At 40.4% G+C, this 22,206-nt stretch overlaps 2 protein-coding genes across 2 annotated transcripts; both read left to right on the top strand.

Moving 5' to 3' along the window:
• txnl1 (thioredoxin-like 1) lies at positions 1 to 6,150 on the top strand. Its single transcript, XM_085413406.1, has 8 exons — positions 1 to 290; positions 1,118 to 1,214; positions 2,457 to 2,630; positions 4,068 to 4,190; positions 4,925 to 4,994; positions 5,142 to 5,314; positions 5,701 to 5,805; positions 5,885 to 6,150. Exons 1-8 carry the CDS (start codon positions 193 to 195, stop codon positions 5,912 to 5,914), a joined length of 870 nt encoding a protein of 289 aa, XP_085269532.1. The 5' UTR covers positions 1 to 192; the 3' UTR covers positions 5,915 to 6,150.
• Positions 6,151 to 9,589: 3,439 nt separating this feature from the next.
• On the top strand, positions 9,590 to 20,363 carry LOC146665684 (uncharacterized). Its single transcript, XM_085413405.1, has 7 exons — positions 9,590 to 9,815; positions 11,744 to 11,888; positions 11,964 to 12,059; positions 18,115 to 18,259; positions 18,479 to 18,624; positions 18,980 to 19,119; positions 19,464 to 20,363. The coding sequence occupies exons 1-7, from the start codon at positions 9,716 to 9,718 to the stop codon at positions 19,610 to 19,612; spliced, it is 921 nt and encodes a 306-aa protein (XP_085269531.1). The 5' UTR covers positions 9,590 to 9,715; the 3' UTR covers positions 19,613 to 20,363.
• The last annotated feature ends 1,843 nt before the right edge of the window (positions 20,364 to 22,206 follow it).

Here is a 22,206-nt window from a genome sequence, read left to right as displayed (position 1 = left end):
TAGCCAATCAGGAGTCACATCCTGGAGCAACGCACTGTAACTGTAGTGTGTGGCTCGGAACCGGACGGCTAGTCGGCTAACCCACCGACAGAAGGCTAAAAACAAAACACCGTATATTTGTTAGGCTTCCCTGTTTGTTCGCTCTGAACATCACCCGGGTAACCGCCTCACATCGCAGCAGCACACTGCACCATGGTAGGCGTTAAAGTGATCGGGAGCGACCCGGACTTCCAGCCGGAGCTAGCCGCCGCCGGCTCCAGGCTCGCCGTGGTGAAGTTCACAATGGCCGGGTAAGCTCAGGCCCCTCGAGACTTAATCCTTAGTTTCGGGATATGACTGAGAAACATTCAGGGATAGTCGCTTAGCCGCTTTGAGGAGGTGACATGAGCTGAATATTTCTCTCACCGGCAGCGTTTATTGTATTGTAATTACGGCCGGCATGCTAGCGTTATGCTAGCAGTGAGCGAGGCGTTAGCTCACTAGCGCTGCTGCTTACAATGACACGGCAGTATTACAGCAACTTGGCTGCTGAGGTGTGCGAGTGAGCTGGCTGATTAAATAGAATGAGCTCTACTGTAGCATTGTCCTCATGAAAAGCAGAACTACTACCACTAGCATAACAAATGATCTGTTACGTGCGGGTTTTCAGGTCTTTGTGTGATTTTATGAACACTCTGATTGTAAGAGGCTTTGATTGATCTATAGGCCTGTTAAGCTGATGAAAAGACAGCAGATCAATAGTGATGATAATCAGTTTAAAGTATCTAAAGTTAAAGGTTATGTCTTTCGTTTGGGACACATTAAATGATGATAATGCTGGGTTCTTGTCCTGAGGGTAAACTCACGTACCCACAACAGCAGCAAAAAGGTCTAAATGAAAAGTTTAGACCAACATTAAAACTTGTAATTCATTTATTAGTTTACATTCTACTAAAGGTTTTTATGATATTATAATAAATAAAGGAGTAAGTTAAGCTTGTATTAGCTTCACTGAGCAGTGTTATTGTGTGTGGCAGATTTTCATCACATCTTGCAGGACAAGTACTGCAACAATTGATGCACTGATCCATCGTGAGACTAGAATTGACCGCTAACCTGCTCTGTCCTTCCTCCTCAGGTGCCGGCCATGCATCAGAATAGCTCCAGCTTTCAACACGTTGAGTAACAAATACCCACAGGTCGTCTTCCTCGAAGTAGATGTTCACGTCTGTCAGGTGAGTCTGATTCACCACGTTGTTGACATCCTGTGCAGTCCTGAAACAAGAAAAATACAGTGCTGTGAAAAAGCACTGTATTTTTTCTCTACAAAATGAGTAAAAATATGAGTAAATACAGCCACCCAAACTTACATAGCCTTGTGTGAAAAAGTAATTGCCCCCTTTATTAAGTGAGATTAGCCACATTTTTTGGAAAGCTGAGTGCATTTTCATTAGCCAGACCCAGGCTGAATTACTGTCAGACCTGATGAGTCAAGACATGTAAATAGAACCTGTCTGGCAAAGTGAAGTAAGATAAAAGATCTCAAAAAGCAAGACATCATGCCACAAGCTAAAGAAACTCAAGAACTGCTGAGAAGCAGAGTCAATGACGTCTGTCAGTCTGAAAAGGATAAAAAGCCACTTCGAAAGCTTTGTGACCCCAGTGAGAGCTGTTATCCACAAATGGAGAAAGCCTGGAACAGTGCTGAACTTTCTCAGGAGTGGCCAGCACAGCAAAATTACTCCAGAACACCATCCAAAGAACTTCAGGTTGGCCTTAACTTGCCTTAGTTAAGGTCAGAGTTCTTGATTGAACAATAAGAAAGACTGGGCAAAAATGGCATCTATGGGAGATTTATAAGGACTCATTCTTTTTAACACTCTTTGCTATTCTCCATGGCCAGCTGACGGATCTACAACAACACAAGCAAGAGTAGCCCACAGAGCAGTTGTACCACATACTTTGTGTCATGTTTTTCAACCCTGAAAGTTTAATTGGGATGTCTCCTGCACTTATGAAGTCACGAGGGCTCAAAAAGGCTACAAAAAAATTTAAAAGGTTCCAAATTTCAGCCCAGATGAGATACATTGGTGGCCTATAAGTCAAACAATTGTCATACTGATGGTTGATTTCTATGGTTTCATGAAATTAATACAAAAAAAACAAAAGGGGGAGGGAGTGGGAAGCAGACCAAATTTACTATGAATATTGATTTTCGTCTATTAATGGGAAACAAGCTCAAACTTAACTGTGACCTAACTGACAATATTACTGATCGTCCACAATCCCTGAAGTCGTCATCATCATCCTCTGCAGACTGAGTCAGAGCAGCAGAAATGTATGCTTCTGTCGGGGGTTATGAAATAATAGACATGTGTGGTGCCGGTCAATAGTGAGACCCAAACAGGCAAGTTTAGTTGCACTAAAGTCTGATTATATTCTGAATTTTAAATATATATTTTTTCTAATTTCCTTAGGCAACGGCCGCAGCCAACAACATCTCAGCGACACCAACGTTCCTGTTCTTCAGGAACCGGGTGCGGGTCGATCAGTACCAAGGGGCAGACGCTGCAGGTCTGGAGGAGAAGATCAAACAGCACACAGAGAACGACCCTGGAAATAGCGAGGACTCTGACATTCCTAAGGGATATGTGAGTGGATAATGTTCCTGATGGCTTTCGATTGCTGATGAGGACAGCTGGATTGTCCGCTGGCCATCAGCAGTGTTCAAATAAAGAAATAATCTGTGCATTTATTGCTAGTTGAAGACAGCAGTCACGAAGTTAGGGAAAAGGTCATTAGTCATTGTCTCCTTTAGGGATGTGCTTTTGCTTATGAATGCCAGCTCAGTACGTTCCCCTATATTTACATTTCTCCTGAGTTATTTTACAAAGTTAGAAAAGCTGTTTAAGCTGAGCCTGGTGTAAAGAATGGTTCACAGTCTCTTCCTCACAGTGAGAAATAAAGCTATTTCTCACTGTGATTATTGATCAGTACTCTACATCAGCATTTGAAAAAGTTGGACCAGTGCATCATGAGCCAACTTGACTACCAATAAAGGTGTGAGTCAATCCAGTTGTCCCATATTTCTGTATTTTTTTCAGTGTAAGATATATATTCATTGTGGTATTATTTAGAAAAAGCAGCATGTCGGATAGCATTGTTTTTTAAAAATGAACTTTAATTAAAATAAAATGCCATTAAAGTTCATATTTAATAGTTCTTATGTCAATTTTCATCAAACCCAATAAGACATTCTTACATTTTTTAGTACTCTTAAGGCTTTACTGAAGGTTCTCATCAGTGTTGGTGTGTTATTTGTGGTAGATGGCAGTGGGTCACGCCCCCAAGCAGACAGCATAACATTTTCACTATTTTCAGTGCTGGCAGCTCTTTCCAACAAGGAACTGAAGTCACTGCTAAACCACAAGACTATTGACAAAAATGTGTGTTTTACCTCACCTGACACAGGAGCTGTTTCGTCCACTGCTTCCTAAACAAGTTAATTATTTTGTCTTAATGTGTAACTTCTGTGTTTTAATAGTTAAGTTTGAATAAAAGATAAAGTTATAAAATACGAAGTCCACACAAAAACAGACCAACAAACGGTTATCTGTGATAAAAAGCATTGTTTTGTCAGCTTTATTTCTTCACAGCGGCTGAACTTTGTCACCTGTTGCCACTTATGACATTATAAGTTAAAATGTACCTTTAAAGTTTGAGTTAGTGTTCAGATGAATCACCACCACATCATGTCACCATTAATCATACTGTCTAATCTTATCTCGATAATCCACTCATATGTTTCAAAAACTAAACATCATCCAGCCATACTCTGTACTAAACCAATGTAAGCACTGATTTGACAGTAATGCTCTCTGATTCAGTAAAAAATGATAGAAAAATACCATAAATAGCCCAACTCTGTGTGAAAACACGTGCAAGCTTTGCCACAGATGAATGAAAAGGTTAAACAAATGTGTATGTAAACCTGCTGCAGTACACACATGAATCCAGCTTCATAAATATCGAGCCGTACACGAAGTTTGAACTGAATAAATGAGTTTGTCTCCTCTGCTGTGTTTCAGATGGACCTCATGCCTTTTGTGAACAAAGCCGGTTGCGAGTGCCTCAACGAGAGCGACGACTGCGGCTTCGACAACTGTTTGATCAAAGACTCGTCCTACCTGGAGTCTGACTGCGATGAACAGGTTCGATTTTTCGCTTCATGCGGGAAGTTTAAACATTACAAGTTTAAAGTTCTCACGAAATCAGTACCTCGCTCAGCCTGGATGTTATTTCCTCAAAGAAGCTGGTTTCACATTGAGAATGTCTAATAGATGAGTTGTCTCTTAAAAACATGTTTAATTTGTTTGGACCTCTTAAAATGTGACGATACATTTTCAGGGGTTTATCCTCATATGAAATATCTGGGTAATCATGATACTTTTAAAGTGGTGTTCCTGATAATTGTTTTTTCTTATTCTTTCTAATATTTGTCTCCTGAATACTCAAGAGAGAAATTTTTAGCATATGGTTTTAATGACCCTGAATTTAGATTTTTTTCTCTTTATGTTCATGACACTTTTAAACAGGAATGTAAACTAGCTAAAACATATTGTGCGTTTAAAAAATGAAACAAAAATATACAACAAATATCTTCATTTCAGACAACATAACCAGCACGAGAGGCTTTGCTGATTATATTTATTGATTTAACAAATCCCACCCATATCATAATGTCTAAAGCTAACAGACTTGACATTTAGACATTTTCAAACAATACAAAATAAACTGAAACTCTCAGGTTTGTTCAGGAAACTGAAACAAAGCTAAAACTAACTGAAACCCTTAGTCTGCTCTCATTCTGTTTACCACCTTAATAAACTTTGTTATATGTGGAGCATCAACCTGATGGATGTTTTCCTTTTTAAATTTTGTCCAGTTCTTGATAACGATCGCCTTCAATCAGCCTGTGAAGCTCTTCTCTATGAAACTACTGTCCTCAGACTTTGGTGAGTGTTTCTCCTGCTGACATTAATCACAGCCTCTGGAGCATCTGGAGGCGCTGATATGAACTTTGTCAGTTTCCGAGTGGTAAAAAAAAAATCATCATCTTCTTTCTGTGTCTCATTTTTTCTTTATTTTTCACTCTCTGTCAGCCCAAGCCCCTAAGGTGGTGAAGGTGTTTATCAATCTCCCTCGGTCGATGGGGTTCGACGACGCAGAGCGGAGCGAAGCCACTCAGACTCTGGAGCTGTCTGAGGAAGATTACAAAGAAGACGGTTTGATTCCTCTGCGCTACGTCAAGTTTCAGAACGTACAGAGTGTTACAGTAAGGACCCGACTACCAACAGTACCTCTGAAACATTACTGCGGTTAGATCTTAATGCATTAGAAATGTATTTTAAGAAGGTTGTTAATGAGCAGCAGAAGAGGCCGTGATGCAAACGGCAAAAATGCTCAAGTATATACAATAGAAGTAAATCCTGTAGCTGGGGGGAAAAGCTTTTAGAGGTTTATTTGTGGGATGGTCACCAAAATTGTGAGTTATAGGAAAAAGACTTCCCTCTTGGAGGAATTTGGAGAAGTAGCTTGGGAAGGGTCGCCCTATGGACACATTGCACGCTGGCAGAATCAACGAACAGTTAAAGAAAAACATTTTTTGTGTGTTTTTGTTGAATTGTTAAATGCATTTTCTTGTTTTTTTTTCCCCTTCAGTTGTTCATTAAGTCAAACCAAGGAGGCGAGGAGACGACAAAAATCAACTACCTGACATTCATAGGCACTCCGGTGCAGGCCACTAACATGAACGATTTCAAAAGGGTGAGGAGCAGCTGCAGCAGCCTGTGCTCATTTGTGTAGAGCAGTGTTTGACACTCACCCATGTTTTGTCCCCACGCAGGTCGTAGGGAAGAAAGGCGAGAGTCACTGAGCAGGAGAACAAAGGGGAGGATGAGGAGGAGGCTGAAGATGCATCCAAGGACTTTCCCCCTCTCTGCCAAAGCTGTCACACACATGATGCTCACATACAAACACACACAAACACACAGGGCCTCCAACTGTCCTCCTCGAGCTCTGAATGAATGCTCCACCTGTGGAGTCTATAAATCATTTGTATTTTAATTCTGATGGAACCTCTGTAAATAAAACACGATCCTTTTTCAAAGGCACGTGCGTCAGTCTTGATTTCTTTTAGTAGTAGCACCACGAAGACATGGCTGCTGGAAGGTTATACTATTATTCACTATTATTGAGTCAGAACAAATGGTATTGGTTTACTGATGCATGACAAGCTGCAACCTGAAAAATGGAAAACAAAACGTGCTTTCAGTTTTATCACCACTCAAACTATTCCTCTCACAGGTATCAGCCATGACCTGAAAATCCACTTGCTCTTTCCTCTCGGTGGTAAAGTTTCTTGCACTCCGTGTTTCTGAGAGGTTAAATGTCAGCGCTAACTATTTGTTTGGATCAGAACAAATTCTGATGTTCAATGTGTTTGAGTGTTTCTCCTGAAGGACCCGGTGATTATTCCCTGTGGACACAACTACTGTATGAACTGTATTAAAAGCTACTGGGATGAAAAGGATCAGACTGAAACCTACAGGTGTCCTCAGTGCAGACAGACAGATCGTATTAAGTATGAAGAGTTGGACAGCACCAGAGCCAGACATGATTCACACCTACTGGCTGAAGAAGCTAACTGCACATGGCAGCACAAATGAACCAGTTGCTGATCATCTGCTAGAAACTGATTTCTGATGTTTCCTTGTGTTTTTATATGTAATTTTTTTACTTATTTTGGTTTGTTGCTTCAAGGCAACACTGTGTGACAAGGGTAGTCAAACAAGTTATTCTATAATATGTTTTATTAGTACAACAAGGATGAACAAATAAACAATAAATAAACAATGTAAACATTTCACAGAACAATAAAACACCAAAGTACATCCAACATTTGACCCTAACCCCATGCACACACACACACACACACATGATGTGTTTCCATCACTTTTGGGGACATTACATTAACTTACATTCATTTCCTGGAGACAAAGGCTACGTTCACACTGCAGGCGAAAGCGCATCAAATCCGATTTTTTTGACCCTATGCGACCCATATCCGATCATGCTATGACAGTGTGAACGGCGCAAATCCGATATTTTCAAATCCGATCTGGGTCACTTTCGTATGTGGTACTGAATCCGATACATATCCGATGTTTTAGAAAGCGACTGCTGTTTGAACGGTCAAGTCGCATTAAATCCGCCTTTTACGTCACCGACACAAGACTGAAGCCAATTATCAGCGCCCGAGAAGACATCGCGAACGCTTCCTAGCCATCCAGTGTAGATGTCAGTGAAACTGTTGGGAAGACAACGTAAACATTTTATTTGTACTGTATAATCTGCAGATTCTGACAGAAATCTGCAGCTATCCTTTGAAGCACCGCTCCTCTCTTAAACAGCAATAAGGATCATTATTAGGTTATTTACATTATTATGTAAATAACAAAATAACTTAAAGCAAAAATTGGGAAACGTAAAGTCCGAAGTCTTTATATTAACGGCCATCAGTCAAACAATACTGTTTGTTCTTGGTCTAAACAGAGCGCGTCGTGTGTGACATCTTCTTTTGCGCATGCGGGCCGCTTTGAGCGTTCACACTAGAGCGCGTTTGCTGTCGCATTTTATTTGTAGTGTGAACGAGGAGACAAAAAAATCGGATTTGATCAAAAAATCGGAATTGAGCATTAAGACCTGCAGTGTGAACGTAGCCTTATTCTACCCATCACAAGTCCCTGCCTGAACCTAACCCTGAATCAAGCCTTCACCCTAAAATGTAATGATTTACCTTGCAGTTTGTCCCCATAAAGTAAGCGAGACCTCACAATGTGAGTGTGTAAACAGATTTGTGTCCCCACAACGATAAGTAATACACGTCACACACACACAATTACTTTACCAACTGACCCCTGACTGCCTAAGTGTCCCTCAAAAAAAAAGTAAAGTAAAAGTAAAAAACATTGACTATGATCATATACATGCACACAAACACATCTCTACACACATATGCTAATGCATTATTTTGCCTGAAAAAAAGTTAGGCTAACTACACAGTGTTGCCTTGAGGCAACAAGTGAAAATTAACAGTTTTACTGTATAAATAAATTTCAAAAAGTAGAACAAACAATCAAATATACTTCTTAACATATTAATGCACAAAGTATTTTATATACATTTATTTCACTATAAACATGTAAAATAGTGATCTTTATCTTACCTCCTAATGGAAATGTCTCATCTTGCAGAAAGCCCCCCCAACTTAAAGTCACCACCTTCAACTCATCATTTTATTGGAAAGAGATGTGCCTCGTAGCATTATTTGAAGAAAAAAAAGTTTGTTTATTTTGAAGGGCCAGTGTGAGGCATGGAAATGTGGTTTGTTGCCTCAGGGCGACGCTAGCAGTAGTGGGATAGTTCATGACAACACGACTCAGTGCCCACACACATGGATACTGGAATGACTGGACACTAGGGGCTCGAGCCCTTAACAGGAACTCAGTGGGAATGTGGCGAACATCACTAAAAGATGCATTTTCACAAAAACTGTATTTTCGTAGCTTTTATAACCGCGTACTGCAGCTGTTATGTCACCTAGCTATGTTACACAAAGCAATGAGCTGTCATTTCCAGGACTACGCATTTGTTACGTAGCTGCTTCTGGTAACTGGCGTGAGACACTAACTTCCCCGTGGTGCTCGGTTATAAAAGGGGACTCAAAAGGACCGATTATAAACCTGCAGCTTTTTCTAGAACTGCTCCCTGCCAAACATTTAGTGTGGTGAGTAAGAGCGGCTCTGTTCAGCAGAGCTACAGTGGGCTAGAGACAGACAGAGGGGTAGACTCAAACATCACATCGATTTACCATCTATTCATTCTTAAAAAAGCTCTTAAGTTCATTTATATCTTTTAATTTATATTCAAATCCTATTACAAATCTGTTCTCAACTAATGCTAATGCCAGGAATTGTTCTTTTAAACAGATTTATATTTAGAAGTTTGCAGTTGTTTACTTATTGTTTTCGCTGTTTAATGTAATTACTAATATGTGCGGAGCCCACTGTTTTGTTACTGTTTCCTCGGACGTGCTGATGGAAATACTGTTCAGGTTAGGCAGATTGTGAATGATGTGAGCAGATGCGCAACCTTGCACCATGCCTCTGAAGCGTATTAGAACAAAACCAATAAACGTTATTTGTTGTATGATGGGATGTAAATATGAGGGGGGAAACTCGCTATTTTCAACCAGTTCAACGGACACTATGTGTCACACTATGTATCTAAAAATGTTGTTGAACAACTTTTAAATTTCAATTAAGTTGTGAAACATGCTCAACAGACTGCATTAAATAAGCTGTATTATGTTCACGGTCTGCCTGAAGAGGACGCCATTACACTGCAAGTTCTTATATATGTAATTATATATTATACTACGATGCAGTTACTTTAGTTTAACTTATCGATAACATTTACATGAATATATAACTCAAGGTTTACCTGTGTTGAAACGTGAGCACAACACATTTGCATTTCTTCTTCTCCTTTTCCCCTCTGTGGGCGTTTACGTGGAGCACGTGAAGGCGTCACGTTCGGGTCCGTTTAGCTCCGTCCGCTGCTCCCTGACAGTTGAAGAGGACACACCGAGGCACGAAGCAGCGAGAAAGACAAGATGAAGGACGTCAATATTCTGCGGATTCTCGTCATAATCCTGTGTGCGGTGGTTTTTGTTGCCGTTTTAGTCTTTAACGCTTTGGCCGGAGCGGGCAAAGGTAGGTGAAATATCGCTGTTCAAGAAGTGAGTTTCACAGAGCTCGAAAAAGATTAAAAACATAACTGCAAGACTGTTAAAACTGCACACGGTGGTACATTCTCGGTGTTTTATTTCTGGTTTTAGTTTTCTTCCTTCACAAAAGCTGTATTTTCAGAAGTTTTGTTAACTGTTTACTGCAGCTGTTATGTCACCAAAGCATGTTACACCAACCAGTGAGCCGTCATTTCCAGGACTGCGTATTTACATAGCTGGTACTGCTAACTGGCAGGAGTAACAATAACAGCTCACAAACTTCCCAGAGTTTGTTATAGTTATGAGAGGGGGCTCAAATTAACCAGTTATTAGTACGAAGTTTATATTATTTTTATCCTAATAAATAGTCTAAGTAAAGTGTAGGAATAGTGACTGTGGTATCCCTCCGCCCACTGGTTCTGCTGGACGGGAAAGATCCAACAGTGATTTATTTATTTTTATATATATATTCAGGGTGTGGCCGAGAAAATGCTCCGCTCCCACATGGATAAGACTCATTTCCTTCCTCAGTGAGCTGGCAAATAGTAACAGTGTATCCACTTTTTTTCTATTTTAATCACAGTTTTTACTGTGATCAATTTGTTTTATGTAATGATAGATATTAAGTCATTATTTTAGAGATCTTTTAGGAGCAGCAGGCACTGTGATTCATGTAAAAAGTGTAAGAGCTACTCTGCAGCAGAGAAATGGTGAGCTTGAGACAAAGAGGTAGTCTAAAACGCACACGTTAAATTTAAGCCTGCCTTCTAAAATAGAAGTGCATTACATTAATGGAAACGAAAAGAAGTCCTTATAATTAGGACACATTGATGTTTATACCTACGAGAGGTGATCCTGCATAGGTCACCAGTCCGTCACAGAGAAACGATCGTCCACATTCATGCTGACACCCACAGCCTTGCCTCTTACAGTCACGTCTTTGGACCGTGGGAGGAAAGTGGAGCACCCAGAAGTCACAGTGTTTAGGATAGATTTAGATTTTTTATGGCAGGAGGTTGTTATGTGCGCACGCATCAAAAGGAGGAACACACGCTTTGTTATATGAATTGAATGCATATGTGTTTGCCAAGCCTTTTTGTGACTGACGCATAACTGAACATAATAATCAGCTGCTCCTGAAGTGAATCTCCTCCATCTTGGACTGCAGCAGGCCTCTACTCCTTGTTCTGCTCTCGAGCCTCACTGTGGCAGCAGCTCTGCATCTGCTTTAAGTTAAGACTAAGACTTAGGAAGTTGTATAAACCTGAACATTGTCTCCCTGTTAACCTAAGATCTTTTCCTGTGAGGTACTTTTTAAAAAGTAGGAGAGCCGTTCTCAGAATTCTGTAATGCTTTCAAAATGACAAAGTAAGGGTCAGTTTTTTTCTGTTGTAGCTTATTGTTTATCAGTGATTTTACTACTTAATAAAGGTCTTTATGTTTGAGTAGTTATAAAGGCTCAAAGGGAACATCTACAAACAAAATGAGGACTTTCTTTAGTTTACTTCGCATTTAAGATGTTGCTAATTTAACAAACAGTCCCAAAAAGTTGGAACAGGTAAATAAAAGTTTGGAAAAGTAAGTGGTACCAAAAAATACTGGAGGAACATTTTGCAACTAAGCATTTGATTGGAAACAAGTCTGTAACATGACTGGGTTTCTCAGATGTAAAGATGGGTAGAAGACGTTCATCAGTCAGTAAGCAGTAACCCTGCTGATCTGAGACATTTCTCTTTAATCCAGCTGAAGTAGTTCTGTTTTTCTGCATTTCCCCCTGTAACATCTAGTCACATCACATCAGTTTTCTTCCATCTTTGTGTTTGCTGCTTTGTTGCCCCTGTAAACAAACCAGCTGGAACTGGAATGCAAACTCCACCAGTGCACATTTGTTTATTCTCTCTGTCTGTTTTCCAGGTCCCTTTCATACTGCTACAGGAAATGTATCAGCCCGCTATGAGACAGGCATCACTCCAGCTGGCTGGACCTTCTCCATCTGGGGTGTTATCTATACCTGGCTCACCCTGATGGTGATTTATATCACTTCATACACATGCAGAGGGTAAGCTAGCATCAAAACACCTGGACTAAATCTAAACACACAGGATGAAACTGATATTTCTCTCTCTGTTAATAGATCCTGGGCTCAGTGTCTGCTGCCCTACGGCTTCCATATTTGCTGGCTCTCCAACATGGTGCTGAACATTATATGGCTCCTGCTGTGGGACGCAGAGTATGTCTTCATTTTATTTACTACTACCTGTTCTTATGCTTCTTTTGGCTGCTCCCTTTACGGGTCACCACATCGACCTCTTATCTCACCCTGTCGCCAGAGTCCCTAGATCCATATTCAATATCCTTTATCCAACATATCTATAATCCTTCTTCTATAAATGTCCTTGTCTCTCTATATTTGTCTCCAAAGTGCCTGACTGCCTATTCACTCTTCACCCTCTACATAGCTGCCTTCACTTCCTCCCTACTAAATATGCATTCATGAATCACTAACTTTCCATCTGTTCTCTCTCTCTTATTTTCTTCATTTATGCACTCCTCAGAGTACTTTTCCATCTTCTCACAACATTCACTGCACTCATTAGTACATTTCCATCTCTATTCTTAATCACCCTAGTCAGAGATTGAGCTGGAAAGGATGTGCAGCAGGTTACCGCTCAGAGTCTCCTGTGCTCTTGTCTTTGCTTCTCTTTCAATTTGTCTCTTGCACACACCGTGTATCTGCTATAACCCGATTGATCTAGGATTTTTTTGTTAGGCAAATATCAATATTTTGTGATTTTTAAAAACCCAATGAGTCCTTACCTTAATATGATGACAATACAGGTGTGATCTTGTGTTGTCGCTGCACTCATAGATTACTCATTTCCACACTGCCTGAGTCTGCTTGGAGCAGCTAGCTGTTGTGTTTGTGGCATTCCTAACAGGGAAGTTGCAGAGTGTGGTGAACAAACTCATAACACTCATAATGTAGTGTCTCTTGTCTCGCCTTTACTTTTAAGATGCTCATATATGCCATTACTGATTTATTGTTGGATGGCTAATATCAGCTGATACATTATCTGCTGTTTACAAGAGCTCCAGCCCATCCAGTATGAATATCTTATTCTACATATTTGATTTAGCACTGCATGTCTTTCCTAATGTACCTCAGCAGTTATCCATTTGTGGCTTTTGGCTCCACCCTGGCTGGGTTCTGCTTACTAGGAGTTTAATTTGTTTTTACTATTTTTCTGCAGCACAGTACAAAATTGAAAACTTCAAGACTGTTAAATTATACATGTGGTCGTATCAGAGACATAATAAGAAGGAATGGACCCTGGAGTTAAAGTTTAGTTAAAGAGAAAAAGGTTTAGCAAGAGCAGCACATGGTTTAAATTGTTCCACGAGCTTCATGAGGTCGTAAACTGGAGCTTTTTCAACATTCCTGAAGTAGTTCTCACATATGCTGAACACTTGTTTTTTCTCACTTGTGCGTCTCTCTGCACTCAAGTTCATCTGATACACTCTCATCACCCTGCTGGTGGGTTAGACCTCGCAGGTGTGTTTTGGCTCGTTATGCTCTTGGAAAAACAAATGATGGTTCCAGACCAGGTGTGTCTGTGAAGACTGGAATAAATTCCACATGTGTTACTAGCAGAGCACGAGCACTTGTAGGACGAGCTGTTCATCCAGACTGAGTCATGCAAATAACTGGAACTCGTTTGAGCCAGAACTGAAGTTATATCTTTGATGATGGCTCCAAAACAGTGGTTCCTCTGTATCGGACTTTGTAACACTTGGCGACCAAACAAAAATTCAGACAGGACAATTTAGGATGATCATCCTATACTGTGAATACTAAAAAAACAATAGTCAGTGCAGTGCAGCATGAAATGATGTGCCGTTCCAGCCACCATGGAAAAGAAAACATAATAAATAGTTCTCACGTTTCGTAGTTCTCATGTGGCACAGCGGTACTTGCAGTAAACATACAGTACTGACAAAAGCCTTTTGCACAGTACACATGCATCTACCCCTTCAGTTGACTCATCCACTGTTTGCTGAAGCCTCATCAGAAATGGTCTCAGTGGAAAAGTGGCTGCCAAGAAGCCATTCTTATGAAAGGAAGAGAAGGATGACATATGCCAGATTTCACAAGAACTAGACTGAACTGGTCTGATGGAGTGGTGAATCCAAATCCAAACTTGTATCCAAGTTTTTGGTTCAGCTCATTATCAATATGTATGGAGGAGGACAGGAGAGAGGTATAACAATGAGTGTGTACAGCCACCTGTAATCTCTATTATGGTTTGGGGCTCCATTTAAGCCGGTGTTGCTGGGAATCTTTTCCAAATTGATGGAATTGTGAACGTAGAAATGTGTTCACAATGTGCAGATTTTGATCCATCAAGTAATACCATCCAAAAAAATCATGTCATTGGCAACGACTTGATTTTTCATCATGGAAAGAATCTGAAACACACTCCCAGTAGATTAAAAACATACCTGAACAGGAAAAACACACAGATTGGCCTGCCTAGAGCCTGGATGTCAACATTACTGAAGCAGTGTGGAATCATTTGGACAGAGAACAGAACAAAAGGCAGAAACATCCAAAAAGATTTAAGTGTCCTTAAACATGAAGATTAAAGATGGCCAATGGCCATAACAGGCATTGCCTTTAAGGCTCATTAGAAATGTACAGACTGTATGCATGCACGTTTCAATAAATCACCATACTTAGTGATAAAGATTTATTATGGATGTGCAAAGAATCATACTGATAGCTGTGCCAAAGTATGCTACAGTGGGGCAAAAAAGTATTTAGTCAGCCACCGATTGTGCAAGTTCCCCCACCTAAAATGATGACAGAGGTCAGTAATTTGCACCAGAGGTACACTTCAACTGTGAGAGACAGAATGTGAAAAAAAAAAATCCATGAATCCACATGGTAGGATTTGTAAAGAATTTATTCGTAAATCAGGGTGGAAAATAAGTATTTGGTCAATAACAAAAATACAACTCAATACTTTGTAACATAACCTTTGTTGGCAATAACAGAGGTCAAACGTTTACTATAGGTCTTTACCAGGTTTGCACACACAGTAGCTGGTATTTTGGCCCATTCCTCCATGCAGATCTTCTCGAGAGCAGTGATGTTTTGGGGCTGTCGCCGAGCAACACGGACTTTCAACTCCCGCCACAGATTTTCTATGGGGTTGAGGTCTGGAGACTGGCTAGGCCACTCCAGGAGTTTCAAATGCTTCTTACGGAGCCACTCCTTTGTTGCCCGGGCGGTGTGTTTTGGATCATTGTCATGTTGGAAGACCCAGCCTCGTTTCATCTTCAAAGTTCTCACTGATGGAAGGAGGTTTTGGCTCACAATCTCACGATACATGGCCCCATTCATTCTGTCCTTAACACGGATCAGTCGTCCTGTCCCCTTGGTAGAAAAACAGCCCCATAGCATGATGTTTCCACCCCCATGCTTCACAGTAGGTATGGTGTTCTTGGGATGCAACTCAGTATTCTTCTTCCTCCAAACACGACGAGTTGAGTTTATACCAAAAAGTTCTACTTTGGTTTCATCTGACCACATGACATTCTCCCAATCCTCTGCTGTATCATCCATGTGCTCTCTGGCAAACTTCAGACGGGCCTGGACATGCACTGGCTTCAGCAGCGGAACACGTCTGGCACTGCGGGATTTGATTCCCTGCCGTTGTAGTGTGTTACTGATGGTGACCTTTGTTACTTTGGTCCCAGCTCTCTGCAGCTCATTCACCAGGTCCCCCCGTGTGGTTCTGGGATCTTTGCTCACCGTTCTCATGATCATTTTGACCCCACGGGATGAGATCTTGCGTGGAGCCCCAGATCGAGGGAGATTATCAGTGGTCTTGTATGTCTTCCATTTTCTGATGATTGCTCCCACAGTTGATTTTTTTCACACCAAGCTGCTTGCCTATTGTAGATTCACTCTTCCCAGTCTGGTGCAGGTCTACAATACTTTTCCTGGTGTCCTTCAAAAGCTCTTTGGTCTTGGCCATGGCAGAGTTTGGAGTCTGACTGTTTGAGGCTGTGGACAGGTGTCTTTTATACAGATGATGAGTTCAAACAGGTGCCATTCATACAGGTAACGAGTGGGGGACAGAAAAGCTTCTTACAGAAGACGTTACAGGTCTGTGAGAGCCAGAGATTGTCCTTGTTTGAGGTGACCAAATACTTATTTTCCACCCTAATTTACGAATAAATTCTTTACAAATCCTACCATGTGAATTCATGGATTTTTTTTTGCACATTCTGTCTCTCACAGTTGAAGTGTACCTCTGGTGCAAATTACTGACCTCTGTCATCATTTTAAGTGGGGGAACTTGCACAATCGGTGGCTGACTAAATACTTTTTTGCCCCACTGTAAATATCAAGGTGACTATGTAGGGCTGCTCAATTAATCGAATTTTAATCACGATTACAATCTGGGCTTTCAACGATCATTAAAAATGACTGAGCCGATTATTAGCCCCTCCCTCATTTATCCGCGACACCTTAAAGGCCGGTCCGTGAAAATATTGTCGGGCATAAACCGGTCCGTGGCGCAAAAAAGGTTGGAGACCGCTGATTAAGAGGACCCGAGGGAAGCTCGGAAAGCTAAGCAGAAGTTATTTGGAGAGGAGAGTGACTGCCGTTGGTTGAAAAGAGAGGTAAAAAACAACTTCAGTGGTGTTGCACACTATTTTATATTATTTTTTTAAAGTCATTGTTAACCCTTTAAAGCCGGTCAGAGCAGCACGCTCCGTTTTGTGCAACTATTTTTAAATCCCTGTAGAACCGGAACCGTGTAAGCTAGCGCAATAATTTGTTTTGCATATGAAACCGGAGGAGTTGTACTTACATCTGATGCCATCAGCTTGTCCTCGGTCACGGTTTCGTTCCACATATAGCTTTGCAAAAATTGCATAAAAAGCTCTTGCAGCAACAAAAACATAATATTCCAGAAACACGCTTTGCCGATCCGATCAGCTGTTCGTAACACTTCCCACATTGAAACAGATGTCAGCGCGAACTGTCGCATGTCCGCCATTTCCTGCTCGAAACTGGAAGTGACGTCATTTTCGCGGAAATTGTAGTTTTTTACTCGTAGGCCTTAAAAACCTATACTGGTCATGTTTGACTTTTCTGAATAGTTTCTGGGATGCTTAGAACTCGAATTGCACTGCTGGAAATAGTTTATTTTGATGCACCTGCTGTTTTCTTTGCAAATTTGCATCATAGGATTGTTTTTTCGTTTTTCCTGCAGTATATAAAAACTGGTGTATCTCCAAAATAAAACTATGAAGACACTCAAAATAAATTTCCTGTTGTTGTAAACTATTTTTTGCAACTTTTTTGTATTTAAAGTTTTGAGGGATAAACCTCTTAAATTTCTCCAAGTAGATATTTTACAAATATGTAAAAAAAAAAAAAAAAAAAAAAAAAAAAAAACGATTTTCAATTTTTTTGTAGTTTATTGCACTTTTTTGCAATTAATGTATTTACTATGGACTTAATGCATACATATTATTAAAATATGGGCTATAACAGTTGCATAGCAAATTGAAATGCTCCCACAAATGGCACTACAACATGTAAAAAAATAATATGAGCTCTGGCGGATTTGGTTCTATAGTAGGTCTTAAGGGGTTAAATAAATATCGTCAAATAATCGAGATCTCAATTTCAGTGAAAATAATCGTGATTATCATTTTTGCCATAATCGAGCAGCCCTATGACTATGCATATCTGCAGAAAGGCAAATAAATATCCTTTGAGATCTTTGTGAATGGAAGCATTTATGTTAGTTTGTGAATAATGAGTAGTGCATGAAATAAGAATGACCAAAATGTAGTATAAATAATATGAATATGCAAATAATGAACATGCAATTATGTACTGAAAGCTCAGTTTGCCTGAAAGTCACTGTGGTAAATTATGTTCAGTTACTACAATGCGGACACACCATTCAGTTAATAACAAAAGGAATTGTTGCCCCTTTGTCAGCTCTGTCTCTCTGATGTCTGACCTTGTAACTTAATAATCTGTACTTTATTAATCACATTCACTCAGTTAAGCAGTGGGCAGCCACCAATCCAGTGCCTGGGGAGCAGTGTGTAGGGACAGCACCTTGCTCAGGGTAGCCGTTCAGTGGACTTGAACTCCCAACCTTCTGATCATGGGGTCACCGCTCTACCTACAGAGCTGTTTCTGCCCCCTATTTATTGCATTCATTGTTTCTTTCTGTTTCTCTGTCTTCCAGGATGATGCTGGCGTCTTTGGTCGTTTTAATCCTGATAGCGGTTTCCGGCTACAGCGCTCTGTTCTTCTGTTGCTTTGCCACAGATTACTATGGACTCTGGTTACAGACATACCATCGCAAAGACCTGACCTTTCTCAGAGTACTGGTAGGACACAGTCAGTGTGAAAATTTCTTTGATTTTTGCATATTCGTCACACTTTAGTGTTTCAGATCATCAGACAAATGTTTATATTAAAATACCCATGGCAAATATGTTTTTAAAAAAAAGAAATTAGGAAGGGGGCAAATACTTGTTAGATGAGTGTCAGCTCTGTCCCCAAAAGGCAATAGTAAGAAACTGTTTGTCTCATTTTCTTTTTTTCAGGTCCAAAATGGTTTGGCTGTCTATGCTACATGGACTTCTATCGCCTCTCTGATCAATTTCTCTGTAGTTCTCCACCTGTGGGGTGTGGATAAGAGCACGGCAGCAACTGCGTCACTGTGCATCCTGTTTGCAGAGGTGGTGGCATGGTAAGCTCTGATTGGATGAGGTTCAGGCACAGGGATGTGGGAGCTAACAAGAAATTACCTTGAAGATAATTTCTATGATCAGGGAGACAGAAGAAAGTCAAATATAGATTCACCAGTTAAATCTGATTTTTTTTTTTTTTTTTTTATATAAACGAAAGCAAAGGTTTGCTTTGCCCTAAAATTCACCCTTAAGAAGCCACTTAAATTATGTGATCTCCCTCCATCTTTTGTGACTCTAAAAACCCCAAAACACTGATGGTGTAAGAACGACACGCATAACTGAATAAAAGTCTGTGAGAGAATCTCCAAACAGTTTGTTTCAACAGTAAACAGAAACACTGTTTGATGATGGCAGGTTCATTCTGGAGAACTGGGTGCTGGACCGCTGGGTGCGCAACATCCTCACAATCTACCCGGTGGTGATCGTGGCTCTGGTCGGAAACGTCTACAAGCACTTCAACCCAGCTGATCCCACTCCAAACGCCATCTTTATGGGTGAGTTCAGCAATACTTATTTATCAATAATGATTATTAATGAGCTAGTATTTTTTGTTTGGTTTGGTTTGGGGTTTCTGTTCCATTTGAATATTATACGGGTGTTTCATGCATGGAAAAGCTGCTTTCTCCACTGAAATGCTGCTTATGAACTACTAGAAATGTGTAAACTTTATAAAATAGTGAATCTGTTTTTGTCACCCCTGAAACACAAATATAATAAACTTGTGTCACAAGAATCATCAGTTTATTCAGTGAACAGAGGCAGAGAGGAGTTCAGTTAATTTAATGTCCAGCCTTGGCCGACCTAACCACTAGCTGCCCTGCTTGTTTTCTCTCTGCAGTTGTGCTGTTGGTCGTGGCGTGCATCCTTTTCGTGTCCAGATTCTTCACGGTGCTCTGGAGGAACAAGTGGCGCCCCCTCCACTCCCCGGGCTCAGCACGGCTAATGGTGTCACCCCTCGACGGCAGGACGTTCAGAGTCCTTTCTTAAACGAAACTCGTGCCTCCCCAGACCCACTGAGTTACATGTTCACACCACCTCCACAGTCATGTTTGAAGGTAGATCTAAATGTTAAACAGAGTTTATCTGTCAGCATGGGGAACAAATGTATTTCTTCAGTAGAAGAAAGAGTCTGCACGGGAAGGCAGGGAACCCACAAATCTTTTCTATCTGTTCTTCAGCTGTACTGAAGAAAATAGAAAATAGAAATACCGTCTTTAAAATACTTTAAATTCTTTTAAAAACTACTACAACTATTTAATACACTGCTTAATTTTATCTTAATGTACTTTATTCATGTATTTCAGTGTTCCCCACTCACACACTTTAGTTTGCAGGTTTATTAGTGGTTCCCACAGTATATTTGGCAGCTCATTTTTGATTTCTCTTTTGTTTTAGTTTTTTATCCATCTGAGACAAGTTCACACTCCATGACTTCATGATCTCTGTGCTCTTATTTTGAAAGTTCGATCACTGCTAAATAGGGATGGGTATGGTATTGCACCGGTTCTGACATAAACGGTAGTAACCAGACCGAAAAGCAGCGCACATTTTGGTGCTTTTTTTTTTTTCCTGAAATGTCATACATCTGTTTGTCCTGACAGATTCTGGTCCTGAAATCAGGACGAGAAACTCCAACTCCAGCTTCTTGGACTGCAGATAGTTGATGTTAGCTGGGTATCATGAACCTTTTTTTTTTTTTTTTTTTAATTTAAAATAAATAAATAAGATTGTAGTCATACCAGAATGCCAAAACACCCGGCCATACTAAATGTGTGTGGGGAAAAACTTCATTGCATTAGATTCATGTTTTATATTCTAAGACTGTTTGTTATTGCACTTGTATTTGCTTTTGTACATGTATATCAATGCTGTGGCACTAAACCTCACTGTACAGTATGATGACGTTTGACAGTGGAACTTGACTAACTCTTCCTGAAGCACTTACAGTTTTGTTGGCCTTGAACGTTGAAATAAATAAATGAATGCAGCCTCTCTTGTCTCCTGACTCTTTCAGTGCATGTAGAATCAGGCTCAGCAGGGCTTTATGTTCTTTGTGTTCGGCTGCTCCTGTCTGATCCGCTCAGCTTGATCCACATGCGTTTTCCTTGGTGCTTAGAATGTTTTTCACTATTAACACATCCACATTTGATTCATACACTCGGGTCTGTGAGTAGAGTCTGTTTCTGATTGGCTGCGCTGTGATCCCAATGAGGCCCTGATTTAGTGGGCGGAGGTTAAGATTTAAGATACTAAGTGAATCTTTCCAACAACGCTCCGTCTCCTGGTAACTCCTGTGTTATTATGTTGTCTGGCTGATATTGTATGGTAAGACTTACCATACAATATCAGCCAGACAACACTTACCAGGTAAGTGTATTGCTGGTTTAGTTGGTGTAACCTTCTGTTTCTCATGAGGAAAGAAAACCATGTTGTTTTTAATTCCAGCGTAAAGTTTTTACAAATACTTGAACCAGCTCGACTGACTCTGCATGTGTGCAACATGTCTGGTTCAGTCCCTGTGGGTGGCATCTCTGCCAATCTCTCATAAGGGATTTCCTGTGTTATGTACTTTGGCAGTAGCCACAGCCATTGTCACATCCTCCAATTATTAAAAAGGTTGGAGATAAAATGCCTCTCCACCAGCCTTTCCTGAAGTTGTCTTCCAAAACCTGATTTTGAAGTCCCCCCCTTCTTCAGAACAAAGCCACTTTCACAGCACACACTTCTGCCCCACACAGGCTGAGCAGCTGTGGAGTTCTTTGAATGCAGCTCCTATATTCGTTAGTCTGCTTTCAAATATCAAGCAGAATATTGTGATTGCCTCAACCTAAACCCATGTGTATGAAGGGAATACAGAGCTGAGGAATAATTCATTCAAACCAGTTAACAACAACTGCCATCTCAATGGCAAAGACCCCAAAACTATTAGAAAGAGACCTCCAATGCTCAGACTATAATGTTAACAGGAAAAGGAAGAATTCCTTTTTAACAGGAAGAGGCCTCCTTGGCATCAGGATCAGGGAGGTGCTGCCACCTGCTGGAAGTGGTTCAGGTTTGAAGGGAAAAGAAAAGAGAAAACAGGAGCCTTAACCACACCAACCCTGACTGTAAGCTTTCACACACATGAAAAAACAAAAAACAAAACATTGATGTTGACATTATACATTTAAATGTTGATCGTGTAAACTCCGTTTTTAAACTGTGTCACCTCTCTGTGGTATGTTCGATGCTCACCTCTTCTTCAGCTTTCCTGCTCTTTTGGTATCTCGTCAATCTGCTGCAGTCTGGAGATGTGAACCCAGTGTGGGAACTAAAACTGTCACCATTATACAACATACCAGCTTGCATATGACTGCTTCATTGACATCATGGCTTTATACAGCTGCTTCAAATAAAGACAAAATAAGAGGTTTGACAAAGTTGAAGAAGTCAAACTTCACTGATTGCTTATTTTACATCATTCTGTGAAATACAGACTAACACACCTGACTTCAACCTTTAGGTCGTGGACAGTGTCTGACATTTATATTATTTTACTATAAATTATTGTAAATAATTTTAAAAAGGTCTGTTTATCGAGT

This window comes from Rhamphochromis longiceps, linkage group LG7 (assembly GCF_057381845.1).
Source record: "Rhamphochromis longiceps isolate RC_006_pf linkage group LG7, R_longiceps_female_GT1.1, whole genome shotgun sequence".
Classification (NCBI taxonomy): domain Eukaryota; kingdom Metazoa; phylum Chordata; class Actinopteri; order Cichliformes; family Cichlidae; genus Rhamphochromis; species Rhamphochromis longiceps.
This window is presented reverse-complemented; position numbering and strand designations above follow the sequence as displayed.

Excerpts from the sequence above, each read along its gene's own strand:
- txnl1 (XM_085413406.1), top strand. The coding sequence starts at position 193 with ATGGTAGGCGTTAAAGTGATCGGGAGCGACCCGGACTTCCAGCCGGAG. Across the intron at positions 4,995-5,141 it reads ACTACTGTCCTCAGACTTTG|CCCAAGCCCCTAAGGTGGTG; the intron begins GTGAGTGTTTCT and ends ACTCTCTGTCAG. Across the intron at positions 5,315-5,700 it reads AGAACGTACAGAGTGTTACA|TTGTTCATTAAGTCAAACCA; the intron begins GTAAGGACCCGA and ends TTTCCCCTTCAG.
- LOC146665684 (XM_085413405.1), top strand. The coding sequence starts at position 9,716 with ATGAAGGACGTCAATATTCTGCGGATTCTCGTCATAATCCTGTGTGCG. Across the intron at positions 9,816-11,743 it reads TTTGGCCGGAGCGGGCAAAG|GTCCCTTTCATACTGCTACA; the intron begins GTAGGTGAAATA and ends TCTGTTTTCCAG. Across the intron at positions 11,889-11,963 it reads ACTTCATACACATGCAGAGG|ATCCTGGGCTCAGTGTCTGC; the intron begins GTAAGCTAGCAT and ends CTCTGTTAATAG.